The sequence below is a fragment of the Sturnus vulgaris genome, chromosome 11, assembly GCF_052056855.1.
Source record: "Sturnus vulgaris isolate bStuVul1 chromosome 11, bStuVul1.hap1, whole genome shotgun sequence".
Classification (NCBI taxonomy): domain Eukaryota; kingdom Metazoa; phylum Chordata; class Aves; order Passeriformes; family Sturnidae; genus Sturnus; species Sturnus vulgaris.
This window is the reverse complement of record NC_142253.1, coordinates 8,640,027-8,654,431: the sequence shown is the minus strand read 5'-3', so window position 1 is coordinate 8,654,431 and position 14,405 is coordinate 8,640,027. Positions and strand designations below refer to the sequence as shown.

The window sequence follows — 14,405 nt, the reverse complement described above, 5'->3', positions numbered from 1 at the left end:
GGGAAGGGCCTCCCTTCTGTCTTATGTGGCATTTTGAGGGAGCACCATGGTGAGCCTGGAGGTTTTGGATGGGCTAATGTTGTTATTTCCAGACTGCAGCAATCTAACATTGCATGACTGAGGCTTGCAAAGAAACAGCAATTTATCAACCTATTTACTGAAGGCAGATGGGGAACTTTTCCCTTAAACTAGTACAAATTAAGAAAAAAAACTGGGAAGGAAGGAGTGGGAGGAAGTGAAATGGACTGGAAGCTTTTCTGGCCAGGTTCTGTTAAACCAGCATGTGAAAGTTCTCATGAGAAGTGCAATTTGCCTCAATAAACTGCGGGGGCCAGGACACAGCAGGAACCTGTGCTTGGTTTTCATGGCACTAGAAGTGCCTAGGGGTGTGCAGATACCCAGCCTGGAGGGTTTGGCTTCCCGTGGGTGTCTGTACTGCTGCCTTGGGGACAAAGTCAGAGACCTGACTGGGACTGGAAGGAGCCTTGAACCTCTCTACAAGAAGAGCACTTTAAACCTTCAGATGCCCTCAGCCAGGAACAATTCAAGGAATATCTTCATTTGCACTGAGCAGAAAAAGAAAAATGAGAATATAAAAATACTGGTGTGTCTGGAGCAGAGCTTGGGGTTATGCTGGGGGTAAGGATGGGGCATCCTTTCTCCTGCAGGCTGGAAAATAGGACCCAGTGCAAAATGTTTATTGGGGAGTAGATCTATCATCTCTGAGACCTGAGGTAATGCATGCCCATGTAACAGAGACAGAGTGCTATCAGGCTGCTTTTTGTCATTATTTATGGTGCTGGAGGTGTAAATCAAGCCAGGTCTCTGCAGTGGATTTACAGCAGGATGTCTGGTTTTGCATGATTCAGCTGCAGATCAATGAACAAGGCTCTGCTCTGGCACCTCCCTGGCCACCATCATAAATCAGCAAAAGGTGTTGGACATTTTTATTTTGTTCTTTGCAAGATACAAACAAAAAAAAAATGTGGATGTTAATACCCTCTGCTGTTCCAAGGAAGACAGTGTGACCTTTTAAATAGGTCTGTTTTGGAGTGTTGCTAATAAAAAGTAACTGTTTGCTTCAACACACTCCAGCTTTTGCTTGCTTTTAGGTATTTTCCCTTTCCTCATTTCTAGAAGCTTGAGGCTTTCTAGGGAATGTGTGTTTCCAGCTGCTTTTCTGTTAGTAAAAAGCAAGACTGCCAGGATGAGGATGCCAGGGCCCCTGGCAGGTACTTGGACATAACACATGGAGTTCTCTCCTCTCTCAACCGTAATATGAAATGAGCCTCCAGTCTCTATTAGTTTTCTAGGAGACCACATAGGGAATTTTCAGTATCTTTGAGGTGGCCCAGAGACCAGACACCTGCCCCAAGGTGTGGGACTGACTGGAGAAGAAAAGTGACATTTTAGTATCTTGTTCTGTTCTGACTTAAAGCAAAGTCCAAATTCCTGTTGAGACCACCTGGAAATACTTATAAATCCCCCAGTTCCTGGGAGAGTTGCAATAAAATCATCACTTTCCAATCTTGGGACAAATTGTTTCCACTTCTGATTATGCTCAGCTGCAATCTTTTTGGGAAACAGGATATCAGGCAGCTTTGGTGCAGCACTAAATGCTTTTTAAAGCACGAATGCTGCAAATATATATTACATATGCTCTTCTAGGAGTGTAAAACAGGGTGTGCTGCTTGGGGTGCTGAGTGGTTTTTGTGCAGCCTCACAGAACAAGGAGAAAGGTTTGAGCTTGCTCTTGAAGAGGAGGAGGGAGAGGACTGGCTCACGCCCAAGGACAGGCATTGGACATGAGGGTTTGGCTGGAGCTGGGCTTTGCTTCCTTTGGCAGCTGCTGCTTTTTGGTTTTCCCTCACAAGGAGGAGATGCCCTTCACATAGCATTTATTTAGGATTAAGCAACTTGTCTGCTGGTGGTGGATTGCTGTGTGAGCCCCTCTGTGTCAGGACTGTGTGCTGCTGCTGGCAGCCTGTGCTGCTGTCCTGCCGGGATGGAAATAATCCCCAGGAATGTTAAAGGGATTAACAGTCCTGGAAAGGGCAGGTAACCTGAGGGATGCAGCTCTGCCTACATGGCTACAGCTGTTTTTTACAAGGGAGAAACTGAACAGGTTGGAAATGGAGTTAATCCATAGCTGTTGGATTTAGAAAGCTGCAGAGTGGAGGTCTGGGGTCCTGCCCAGCACCTGCCAATCTGCACCTGCACAGAATGGAGGGTGCAGCAGGACAGCAGCTGCTTGTTGCAGGTTTTTATGTGAAATGCCTGACTTGTGTTTTGCCAAGGTCTCCTTGACATCCTGCCCCCTGTGACATCTTGATTTTCCCCTGCACGTCCCTCAGCCCTTTCCATGCCACCTGCATCCTTAAACTGCAAAGCTGTTAATGCTGCCTTGTGCAGCACAGGTCAGTGTTCAGCTTTAGCCGAAATCTAGAAGGCAAATGTAGTTCACAGTGTTTTATTTCTGCTGTCTGTGTCATTTGAAAATTGAACTAGAGCATTTCAAAAGAGTTTTGTCAATAGGGCCAGATGATGGCCAAACTGCTTTTGTTAAAAATATTGTATTGGTATTCATTTCTGGGCAGATAACTGGCCTTTGTGAAATGCCACCCATGTAAAAACAGTCAGAAGGCATTATTCTGGGAATGGGATCTGTACTCAGAGGACATTGCAGTCTGTAGCCTTGTGAGACTCTGATACTTGGTAGAAGGGATAAGACTGGACAAAAACCTCAGGATGTCCAGGCTCAGAGCCCTAAATCTGGGTTTGTAAAACCACTGATCCAAGAGACCATTTCCTGAGCAGAAAGGATGACTTAAAACTGTGGTTACAGGAAAGAACCTCTGGTTTTCTGGATGCCCAAGATTTATTCATGAATGTGTCCTTTTTAAAGAACCAAGAGATTAATGAAGGGCTGCTGACAGCAGCTGGTCATACACGTCCTGCAAGCCAGGCAGCTGCCAAACCAACACATCAGTGTGGGCCAGCAGAGCGAGTTTAAAGCTGTTTACACAAGTAACCTGAGCCGGGGGGGAGTAATGTGCGTTTCTGACACTTTTAACTGCAATTATGGAGGAAACCATCCCTTTTCTGAGCTTCAGACCCCAACAACATCCAGTCCCTGAAGAGCCTTCCTTTCCTCAGGGTGAGAATACTGTCCCTCACCCCTCTTGGGAAGGCTGAGAGCAGCAGAGCCTGTCCTCAGTCCTCACAAGTGTTTGCATGTGTAGGTGGAGGGTTTTGGGATCTTTAAACTGGCTTCTGTTACTTTTAAGCACTTGCATGCTCCTCTCTGTTAACCAAAACTTAGCTTTTTTTTTCGTTTTAGAGTATGAACTTTCTGTCAATGCATTTCCAGTGTCTGAAGTGCAGCTGGAGTTTGGCTCTACAGCTTTTTTTGTGAGAGAATAATGGCAGAAAAGGTCATGCTGTATGTTAAGTCCTGCAAAGAATGAAGCTGAAAGTTTTTCAATTGTTGGATTCTTCAATTGATGGCACTTGCTAATTTGCATGACTTTTCTAGTGTTAATTAACTGTATTTTAGAAATACAGAATAGCTAGTGTTGGAAAAATGAGAAAGAATTCCATGCCAGTCTCTGAAAGCCCCACAGCTGATCACAGCAGCTTTCAGGTGTGCACCTGCATTGCAGAGGATCTGCCAAGAGGACAGGAGGTTTGACCTCAGAGTCAGACACTTGCTTTAGGAAGCCCCTTTCTGCATGGTCAGTGGGTTCAGGGCAGAGAGAGGCACCCAGAAGTGGGTGCTGCTTGATGGGGAGGCTCAAATGCCCTTTGGGGGGTGAGTCCCCACAGCTGAGCCCACAAAATGTGCCTTATCACCCCAGTAATCTGTGTGCTGCTGTTACAACAACCTGGAACAAAATACCTGTAATTCACATTAGCCTAATGACTGCTGTGGCTTACTGCCCTGGTGATGGATGATGATGACGGTAATAATAATAATAATAATAATAATAATAATAATAATAATAATAATGTGAGCCCAAAGATTGGCAGATGCTAAACATTACCCTCCCTGGGTGAGATGGCACCAACTCCCATCCTCACCGTGATTTTCCTCTCCTCTGGCTCCAGCTGTGCCAGCAGCTCGGGAGCAGCTCATACCGACGGAGCTGGCACGCTCCCCTGTGCTTGTCACCAGGCGACCGTACCTCTGATAAATGATCTGTGTGCCCTGGGAAGGAGTCAAAGAGCCTTTGTCTGCTTTTAATCTATAGTTTTAAATAATTAAGCAAGGCTAATTCTGGTATTTATAATGCAATAGGGTGAGTGTAACTCGATGTGGCTGCTGTGGGAAGCAGTTCCCAGCTATCAAGTGGCTGCCTCGGGGCAGCAGGCACTCACACCCCAGGTCCCCTTGCCTTCACTCAGCCCTGAAGGTCAGAAATAAATTCCATGGGGCCACAAAGTCAGAAAGGCAAAGGAAACCCTAATGAAAATGTAAATCAAGGCTGGGGGACACATCTCTGCAGCTGCCAGCACAGCTGCCACGTGTCACCACTGTTCTACCTGTGTGTCTCTGCTGAGCACATGCTGGGCACGGGCTGCTCACCTGTACAGCCAGTGCTCTCTCACTGTACAGCCAGTCTCCAAAGTTTGTCCCCAGTCCGCTTTCCCTTGCTGAGCCCCGTGACGGCACCGCAGCCCCAGGGCTGGGTCCCTCATTTGCACCAGCCCGGCAGCCCCTAAGGGAGCACAGAGCAGGTGCTGGGCTCAGCCCGGGCTGCTCACACATCACCCATCACCCCAAAGGTAAAGGACTCTGGATGTCACCATGGTCACCCCCTGAACTCTGCATTCATGCACATGGATTTAGAAGAGAGAAATTCCACCAGGTTTGAGGCTTGCTGAGCTGTCTGGGGTGTAGAAGTTACCAGCTGGAAATGCTTGTACCGTCAGGCAGCACTAAGTGCCTCTCTGCTGGCAGGCAGGACTGGGTGTGCTGGTTAATCATTTCATTTAATTACCTGTGATAAGCAAAGATAGCAAGGCTGGGATCTTAGTCTGTTAGCAATCACCAAAACGTCCCATGCCTTTTACAAGCAGCATGTGGAGCACTGGTTTAGTTTTGTTAGACAGTGGCAGATGCTTAGCAGTCCTTCCTGAAAATCATAAACTTAGTTTTAATACCTCACCAAATATTTGCTCCGTACATTTGCATACCAATGACAGAAATGCACATCAATCAGTAATGAATGCTTAAAGTTAGTTCAAAGGTAATCAGTAATGAATGCTTAAAGTTAGTTCAAAGGTATTTTGTTAAATACAGAAAATATTCCCCCATGTTGTTTGTAGGGATTGCATCAGCCCCCCATCCAGCCCAATGCCTCTCCAAGAAGAAGGTTTGAATTGCAGGATGGGTATTCTAAGGGAATTTATTGTGGGATATGGAAAGGCAGAAGCAGAAGGGCAGCTTCTCAAACAGTTACTGAGGTATTAAAGTAACATGATATCTCAAAATTAAAACCGGGTCCCAAGTCACCTGTGCATACAGCGCCGAGCAACCCCAGGGATGAAGCGGCCGGGATCCCCGGAGGAGCGGGGACCCCCGGGACAGCCTGGGGACCCAGTGCTTACCTGATTTCCGCAGCGAGGCCCTGGGGAGCCCGGGGGGCAGGTGCTGCCCTGTGCCCCACGACATGCGGCTGTGCTGGGGCTGCCGCCCGCCCGCACTCGTGCCCGGGTGACTTTTGGCCCGTCCAAGGAGGCTGCCGGGCTCCTGCCAGGTCCCTGCGGTGGCAGCAGGGACAGAGGATCACGTGGAGGTGGCTGTGCTCCGGCACTGCCTCCCTGCTGCTGCTGCCACCCCGCAGGGACCTCGCTGGGCTCCGCTGCCAGCAGCTGCTGGCCTTGCTGGCTCTTCAGTGCCGGTCCCTCTGCCGCCCTGGAAACTTCTTCCCTTCGCTCTTTGTTGCCTGATGATGTTTTCCCAGGATGGGTGAGCCAGATAATCGCTTTTTCTGCCCGGAGCAAGCAGCTCTGTGCGTGCCCAGGCACCCGAGCTGTCCGCTCGGCACAGCCACTGCTGCTGGTGGCCAGGTCGTGTCCCTGCTCCACGGAGGACGATTCCTCCTCAACGTGCCTTAACCACGCTCCTGGAGAAATCAGATCGCCCCAGAGGAAGCCGCACGCCCACTCTCTTTAGCAACCACTGCAACAGCCAAGCCGGCACCAGGGCAACCGCTCGAGCTATCGTGATTATTCCCTGGCATGTTGCAACACCCTGTCATCCTCCAACTGCTGCACCCCAGGGGTGAGGGCTGCCACAGGGAGAAGCAGCCCCTACAGAGGGCCACGAGTGTCCTGGTGGCATCAGAGCTCGTGTCTTCTTCTGCTGGGATGCAGCCCCTGCCTGAGCTGGGCTTCTTGTGTCCCCATCAGCACTGTGGCTGTGCCCTGTTGGCTGTCCCTGAATTGCCACAGCCTGGGACACCAAAGGCTGCAAAGGTGTGGGAAAAGAAGGGGTTAAACCATTCCAGCAACTCCTTTTGGCTCTTCAGTGGGTTCTATGGTCCAGTTCTGCCGAGGTTGCCCAGTGTCAGCCTGCAGTGTCCCAGTCCCAGGAGGGTCAGGGATGAAGCAAAACCATTTCCACACAAAAGAATGGGATAGGGAAAACTGGGGGGGCACCACTGTGGTGCCCAGTCACCTTCACACTCTGCAGCACCCAAGGGTGCATGGTCAAGCCATGTCCTAGCCTCACACTCCTGGCCCTGTGAAGGACTGGAGAAAGAAGCCAGGTTCTCATTGACACAGGTGTGCTCTTTGACTTGCTTTCACCTTTTCACAGTTTGCACCTCTCCACATCCCAACATTTTTCCTCATCCCAGCCATGTTTCCCAGCCAAGGGTTCAGCAGTTCCAGGTGTGAGCAGAAGCCCCAGTCCCTCCTAGTTTGTTTCCAAAGCTCTTTTAGAGTTTTTGGGCTGCTGGCACTCACCTGAACTGCCACTCCCTGGCTTCTTGCTTCCACCTGGACCCTTGGACTGAAGGGAATATTCTTTCTGGAAGAAAAGACAAGAGAGAAATGATAAAAGACTGTACAGGTATTGCTCATCACAGGAGATGAAACATAGGAGAAGTTGCTGGTCCTTTGCTACCAGAGACTAAATAAAATTAATATTATTTTAACCCCCCGAGCAGGATCTGTTCAGTTTAATTGACGTGGGGCCTCAGATGCAGGAGAGGAGAGGAGAGGCGGGTCCTTATTCCAGTGTGTGTGGTGTGTGCCTGTGAGTGTGGTCAGCCCAACCTGCCCAGCTGTGGATTACTCAAATATAGGGTTTGGAAGACCCCATGCAGCTTTTGCACCTAAACCAAGGCTGTGGTAAAGGAGAGGCCTTTAACTGGGGAGGTTGTGCAGTTTTTCAAGCTGTGACCTCACAGTCCATGTGTGCCCCACAAGATTTTCGTGGCCCAGCAGACTCCTCTCACATCACGTATTCTCCCAAGGCCTGGCCACTCATTGCACACTCCAAAAATACCATTTGGCTCAATTTGAATGGAAAAGGAAATGGATATACATCTGTGCTATTCCCCTTGGGTCACCTTTGAACAAGTTTTAGGTCTGTGAGCTCACTAGAGATATGTCAAAGGGGGAAAAGAGCATCAATCTAAACCTGTTTTGAGCTCCCAAGGAAGCATGGTTATGGCCGGTGGATGTGGGAATGGAAAAAGGCTGTGATCCATCAACACCTGCTTTTGACTGAATAAAATCAGGAAAAGGCCAGCTAAATTTTCTGGATATATTCCTAATGCACCCTAGTGCCTGACCATCTGCACATCTAGTTTCCTCTCCTGCAAAGAGGAGGAGGAATTGGGTTTGTGGGGTGCTGTCCTGAACCAAGGGACTTTTGATGGCAAACCTCTTTTTCTGGGAGCTCCTTGCAGAACAGTTCTCTTTGCTATCTAAATTAGTAAGCAATCTCCCCCTGTGCTCCTGTGTCTTTGAGATTAACAAAAAGCCTTTGTATTGCCCCTGTAGCTCCCTGAAGGTTACTTTGTGAGGATGGTTGATGGCTGAGTGAGATTTATCTTGAGTGGCTCCTGCAGACAAGGTGTTGCATCATTCACCAGCTGCCCTGTGTGTCTCGGGAAGTGGCTTCGTGTCCTGGAAGAAGGTGACATGGGGAGCTCGTTCTAGCATCACCTATTGCATCACCTGTACACAGTATGGCCCTGTGTTGTTGGGAAAGCTGCAGGGGTTTGCAGGGAGGATCTTTGGAGGTATCACCCCAGAGGAGCAAGCCCAGAGTGTCCCTGAGGCAGCAGCTGGCAGAAGACCCAGACAGTTCTGGCATGGCTCTGGGATAGCTCTGGAGCAGCTCTGGTACAGCTCTCTGACACGTGTGGCACAGAGGGCTCCTCCCTTGGGACTTGGGCTCTGCTGTGATGGGGGAATGACATGGTTTTCTCATTCAATGTGCACATAAAGAGAAAATATTGCTGTACTGAATGTGCACCTGGAGTGTCACTGGTGGGTGGCTGTATGGTTATAAATGAATACTGGGAACAGAAAAATGGTTCTGGAGGAGCCCACAGCCAGGTTCTTGTTACTAGAGCTGTTCATTAGATCAGCTAAATCAGACTTTTAGCTGCTGAGTTGCTGTGTTAGTGATGCTGGCTACTGGCTGTCGTCTCTTTAGCCAATTGCTGTGGCACCAGGAGCTTTCTTGTGTGGACATGTCTCCTGTGTATCAAAACACCCCAGATGTGTCAAGTGAGTTCCCAACACCAACACTGGCCCTCCCTGGGTGTCAGTGCTGCCCACTGATGTGAGTGCAGTGACTGAGATAATGCTGTGTGCTCCCAAGGAGCCTGGGTGCAGCTGTGAGTGACAGAGCAGACAGCTCTGCCTGGATCTTTATTAAATCTCCACTCTCAGCTCGGGGTTGGGATGGCAGCACCACAGCCATGTCAGGCTCCCAGTCTGCAGGCAAAACTTGACTCTGCTGAAGGCACTGGGGCTGGACTTGAAGGCATTCCACCTCCTGCTGCAGGGGGGCCCTGGAGGCTGGTTAAACATTTGCTCTGCTGGATTAATTCTTGTTGTGGGCTGAGGTGCTGCTTGTGGTGGTAGGGACTGTCTGTGCAGCCCAGCCTTCCCTCCCAGGCTGTGGCACCAGCTCCCAGCACAAACTCTGTGCAGTCCCAGTACAACCTCAGAAGTCATGCTGGTTGCAGAGTGGTGGCGACCTTGGTGGTGGCAAAGCCAAAGCCAGGGGATGTGTAGGCTGGTCAGACCACGCTGGGTCCCTGGTACCTGTCACCTCTTGGCACAGGTTGGCTGGTTACACGCTCCTGCTAATCTCCATTAGTATATTTGCAGAGCAGGACAGCTTCTCCTTGCACCTCCCCAGCTCACCGGGGCAGTTAATGATTGCCCAGGTGAGGAAGACTTTTGCCTGCTCCCTATGGGACAAAGCAGGTTCTGGAACTCTGTCCCCAGCCAGCTGAGGGACAGGTATTATAGTCAGAGGGCTTAATTTGTCAGAGTGAGGGCTCAGATGGGAAATGCAGTAAATGGGCAGAAAATGCCCTTCTATTTCCATCTGAAAACCACTTCTGTGTGCAGTGTGGCTGCATCTTGCCGGCAGTAAGAAGTAGTAATAAAATCTAATATCAGATAGTAACACTCTGCCCCTCTGCAGCTGAGCAGGACAGTCCTGGAGGCATTGCTGATGGGAGCAGGCAAACTGCTCCTGCCTGGGATCCCCATCCGTGCTTCCACCATGACAGTGAGGACACCCACTGCTTCAGCTGGAATTAGCCTGGTGATTAAGTGGGTCAAATACCACAAAGCAGCACAAGATATAAATAGTAAGTAGCTCCATGCTTTGCATGCACTGTTCTGTGTTACTACCAAACATCCTGGGCATCACTATGTCCTGGCAGGACTGTTCCTGGTCTTGACTTGGATGCACAGCAAAGAGCTCCTGCAGCAAATGTCTGGAGGAAATATCACAGGCATGGGCTGCTTTCAACCACCAGCTGTAACCACTATCCTCCTCCCTGGCTTCCCCCCAGTGCTCCTACTGGAGCTTAAAGCCAGCCACCTTGTATGAACCATTAATCAGTGTTATTTGTCCCACGTGTGGATGCTGTAATGTTTACTTGTAGCACAACTGACAGTAATTTTGGACTCTGTGTTCTGATGAAAGCAGGGAAACGAGCCATCAGCATGGTCAGAGAAAGGAAAGGGTGATGAGAATGGCTTCAGGCAGGTTCAAATCAATACAGGTGCCATTAAGGGGCAGTATCAGAGCATCTGTATAGCAAAGTCTAAGCTAATGAATTAGGTAAGAAACTGCTGCAATCAGATCAGGGTGATAAAGAGGTATAAAGGTGGGTAAAATGCCACTCAGGCTGATGTGACTCTCCCACAGGTCTGGTTTGGGAGGGAGATATTAGCAGGGTTAGATGTTGCTCAGCCTGTTTAGGAGTAGATGGACTCTGAGAAAGGTACTTTATCTCTAAGGTGCTGTAGCAGATCCTGACACTGGTGTTAAATGAATTACCACATCCATGGATTAAAATTGCCTTTTTGACGAACCCAGAGACTTCGAAAGGAATTGTCATGACCTGGAACAAGGCTCATCGATGGCTAGGAAATTGAAGCCAGCATTTCTGTGTGTGATTAAGTCACAAAACATGTGATTTAGAGGTTAACAAAACTGTTCTCTACCATTATTTTTCATTAGCCCCAGATACCTTTTGCTGTTCTCAGTACTCTGAATGAAAACATGTCATATATGCCCCTGGACTCTGAGATGCCATCTGAGCTGTTGCCCAAACCTCCTGTGTTATTGCTGAATTTTGGTCTATCCATGCTCATTTGCAGCAACTGGGACTGATCCAGAGACATCAATGAAATCATCCACTGGAAGGAACCTCAGAGGATTAGTAAGACCTTTTCCCATCTGTGATGTCAATGTACAAAAATCTGTCAGCTCGATTGTTTTGCTGCAAAGTCCTGACATGTGAGATGTTGAGGCTTATTTGATTCAGCAAGCTGGGGCACATGTTTGCTGGGATGACACTGTGTTCTTGGTAAGGAGAAACAGAGAAAATCAACAGCACAACTCAGTGCCTCATACTGCTACTAATTCCCCGAAGGCATTGGCCAAAGGAAGTGCTGCAGTTTGGATGAATTTCCAAAATTTCTTGAGGGTTAGGAAAGGCAGTATAACACCCTGCTCCCTCTGCAGCTTGCAGACTGGGCTCTGCCTTCCTGGTGGTGGTCACGGAGCTGTTCTCAGGATTGTTTTGAGAAACTGCATGTTCCTGTCCCTTGCAGAGGCAGAGCAGTGCCGGCTTTGGGAGGGTTACTCCTTGGCAGGGAGCTTGACTGTGCACATTCCTGTGCTCCCAGCTCATTATGGGACACTGCTATATTGGCAGGTTTTGCAATCGGGACTGGCAGGAACCCAGGAGTTGGTGTCCAGGCACATCCCAGCATTCCTGGGCCAGCAACTATAACATCTTTGTCATGGAGAGGGGTCTTGGAGCAACCACAGCATCCAGTGCGTGCCTCAGCCCAGCCCCAGTGCTCCCTGTCCTGTGCCCGTGTCCAGCCCTCCATGCACACCTGCCTGGAGGGAGCTGGGTTTTCAAACGAACCTGAGCTTGTATTGGTCCCTGGCCACAGCCATAGCTGATTTCACTATCATATTGCAAAGGACTCTAAGAAATATCAAGTTATTGGTGTAAGATTTCATTACTGGTCTTTTGACCTCTACAAGTCTTCAGCCTTTCTTGGGTTGAAGTGACGTGAGGGCAGATGCATGTGGCCACTCTCACGAGAGCAGCCAACAGCCTCAAGCATGTTTTGACCCCAGGAATTTGTAAATTTAGGCTTACAGAAGGGGACTGGACTCTTGGTCTGCCTATGGGGTCAGGTTGACACTCCCAGCTCCTGTGCCAGTATCTGGGAGCACCATCCAGGTGGCCACTTTGCTGCCTAGTTGAGTAGAAAATTGTAAATGCTTCAAATAGTGCTTGGTGTTATTTTATTCATAAAGAACACACAATTTGACACAGATGAGTGCTGTGTTGACCCCTGCCTGTCTTTTTCACCAATGTCATTCCCGCTCCCAAATCCCTGTGGTCCCAGAAGGCAAGCACAGCCCTCCTGTGGTGTGAAAGCTGGCAGCAAATCGAGTCCCATTTCACTGACTGTCAACAAAAAAGGACAGAAACCCCAACTAAAGCAGGGAGGCAGCAGCGTGGGGATGGAGGGAGCCCTGTGGCTCCCACCATGGCTGAGCAAACGCTGCTCCCTGGCTGCTCCCGGTGCACGGCTGGGGAGGTGGGATGTGACACACCAGACCTCAGCAGAAAATTTCCTGCAGATTAATGAGAGCAATCAGAGCAGGGCTCAGCCCCACAGCAGCCAGTGCACAAGGCTCATTTGTCAGCATTCAAGCTGACTGTGAAGCCTGACATCCCACTGAGAAGGGCACGAAGAGGCTCTTGGCACAAAGCAGGGTTGTGCACACACCGATGAACCTGCTGTTCTGCCTTGGTCCCTAAGGAAATCCTCACTTGCAGTTCAGTGCTTTTTAATCTGGTCCCTTGCCAAGTGCAGAGCACACACCAGCTCTGCATACCAGGGCAAAGCCAAATTGTAGCCCTGTTCACTGTTGGAAGTACCTATATCACCCACCTCAATGTTGTCAGCAGCAGTTAAGTTGCTACAATGAATAAACCATTTTTTACCTGTCTCAGGAGCTTATTCTTGCCCTGTGCTGGAGATGTGATACCACTGCTGATATGAAAGACTGCTCCACTATTTCTGAGGATGCTGCTGATTGCACAGGAAGAACATCAGTCACTGGCACAAAAGGGCTCCAACAGCTTTGGAGTGAATTGTTGTCATGTTGCAGAGAGACCATTAAGATACTCTAAAGTGCCTTGAAGAATGTTGTTTTGTGAAAAGTGAGGCTTATGCCACATGATTAATAGGGACAATGTTTATTTCTGGCACAGTGTCATGCTGTCCTAGAGCTGCCAGGCTGCAGTGGCATCATCACTCCATTTCTCATCACTCCATTTCACAACTAGGGACCATATGTTAGGGGCCAAGGATAGGGCTGCCATCAGAAATTTGCTCTTATGACACCTCCTTGTGGGGCTCTTTACCTGCCCAGGGTCACTTGAATTGGTCCTTACCTTGGAAAAATGGAGTTTGTGAAAAGCAAGGGCAGAAATTCCCCACCAGCCCCAGGCACTGCTGGTAGCAAATGGTCAGAGTGGGGTGGTCTGATCCCTGCGGGCAGCATGTGCCAGCTGGCTCCTGTGCAGAGGAGACCCCAAAGGAAGGGGCTGAAAGGGAGGAGATTTGGCTGCTGTCTGGGATGAGATGTCACCTGCCAGGCTGCAAATACCACCACAGGCTGCAAAGGGAGGGGGCAGTGAAGGAGGACACGAAGCATCCCTGTTAGCATCCCAGGGTTCAGGAGGAGGCAGCAGATGCCACTTAAGTCCCTCCAGGAGCAGAGGGAACCAACGAAGCCTTTAATTACTTTAATCTATTTTTATTTGAGGACTGCTGAGCCATCCCAGAGCCAGCAGCTGCAGCATTCCCCATGCATTGATGTTCTTGGTCTCTCCATGAGCACATTGTGCACCTTCTTTCAGTCTGAGCCTTCTCCATGACTCCCTTGCAGCCCCAGTGCTGCAGGCAGCATTAGCCAGTGCTGGATAACCTCTGCCCTTGCCCTGGAGGGGCTGGCAGCACACTCTGTGTCCTGCCCAGCACTCTCACCCACGGATCAAACCCTTGTGCCACTTGTCATGCATGAAGGCAGAGTTTCAGCCTGGGCTAGCTGGGTCCAAATTAGTTCCCTGTCTCACTGAGCCCATCTGAGCTCTCAGGACCAGAATGTCGGTCTGTTTGGGGGCAGGGAGTGGGCTATGTTAGGTGTTGGAGCTGGTTTACTGGTACGTCTAGGAGCTTGGGATGGAGAAGTGAGAAATAAAGCTTTGATCTCATTCTAGGAGCTAGATCAGCCCCATTGTAATGAGTTTGGCTTCCGAGGGTTGGGATGCTACAGCATGTTATTCACTTTAAAAGCTACAAAAGCCCAGAGCACTGTCTCCACTTAGAGTCTCCATGAGTCCACCTGTGGGACCTTAAAGGGTTGAAGAAGAGGAAGGCAAGAGGCAGGATAAAGTCACTTTAGAGGGCTTCTGTGGAGGTTTTGGGACTATCTGTGCTCCCATCTCCCCCATTCTGGACTGTGCTGTGTTAGACAGATGAGAGGACTTAGAGAATTTTACTGCCTCATGATGCAGAGCTGTTATTTTCTGGGTGTGTGTTAGATCTGCTCAGAAATGGGCTTTTTATCACTAATGTCCCCACTCCTGAGGCAC

General features: G+C 49.4%; 1 protein-coding gene across 2 annotated transcripts in view; it reads right to left on the bottom strand.

Moving 5' to 3' along the window:
- Positions 1–14,405, bottom strand: part of FAM107A (family with sequence similarity 107 member A) — a 28,383-nt gene that overhangs the window by 10,272 nt on the left and 3,706 nt on the right. The window contains exon 2 of one of the 2 annotated variants that reach the window (XM_088171355.1): positions 6,973–7,036. In XM_088171355.1, coding sequence (XP_088027481.1) covers positions 6,973–7,036 — 64 coding nt within the window. Of the gene's footprint in view, positions 1–5,610; positions 6,150–6,972; positions 7,037–14,405 lie in introns of those variants that run through there. The other variant, XM_014872893.2, reaches the window with a different exon arrangement.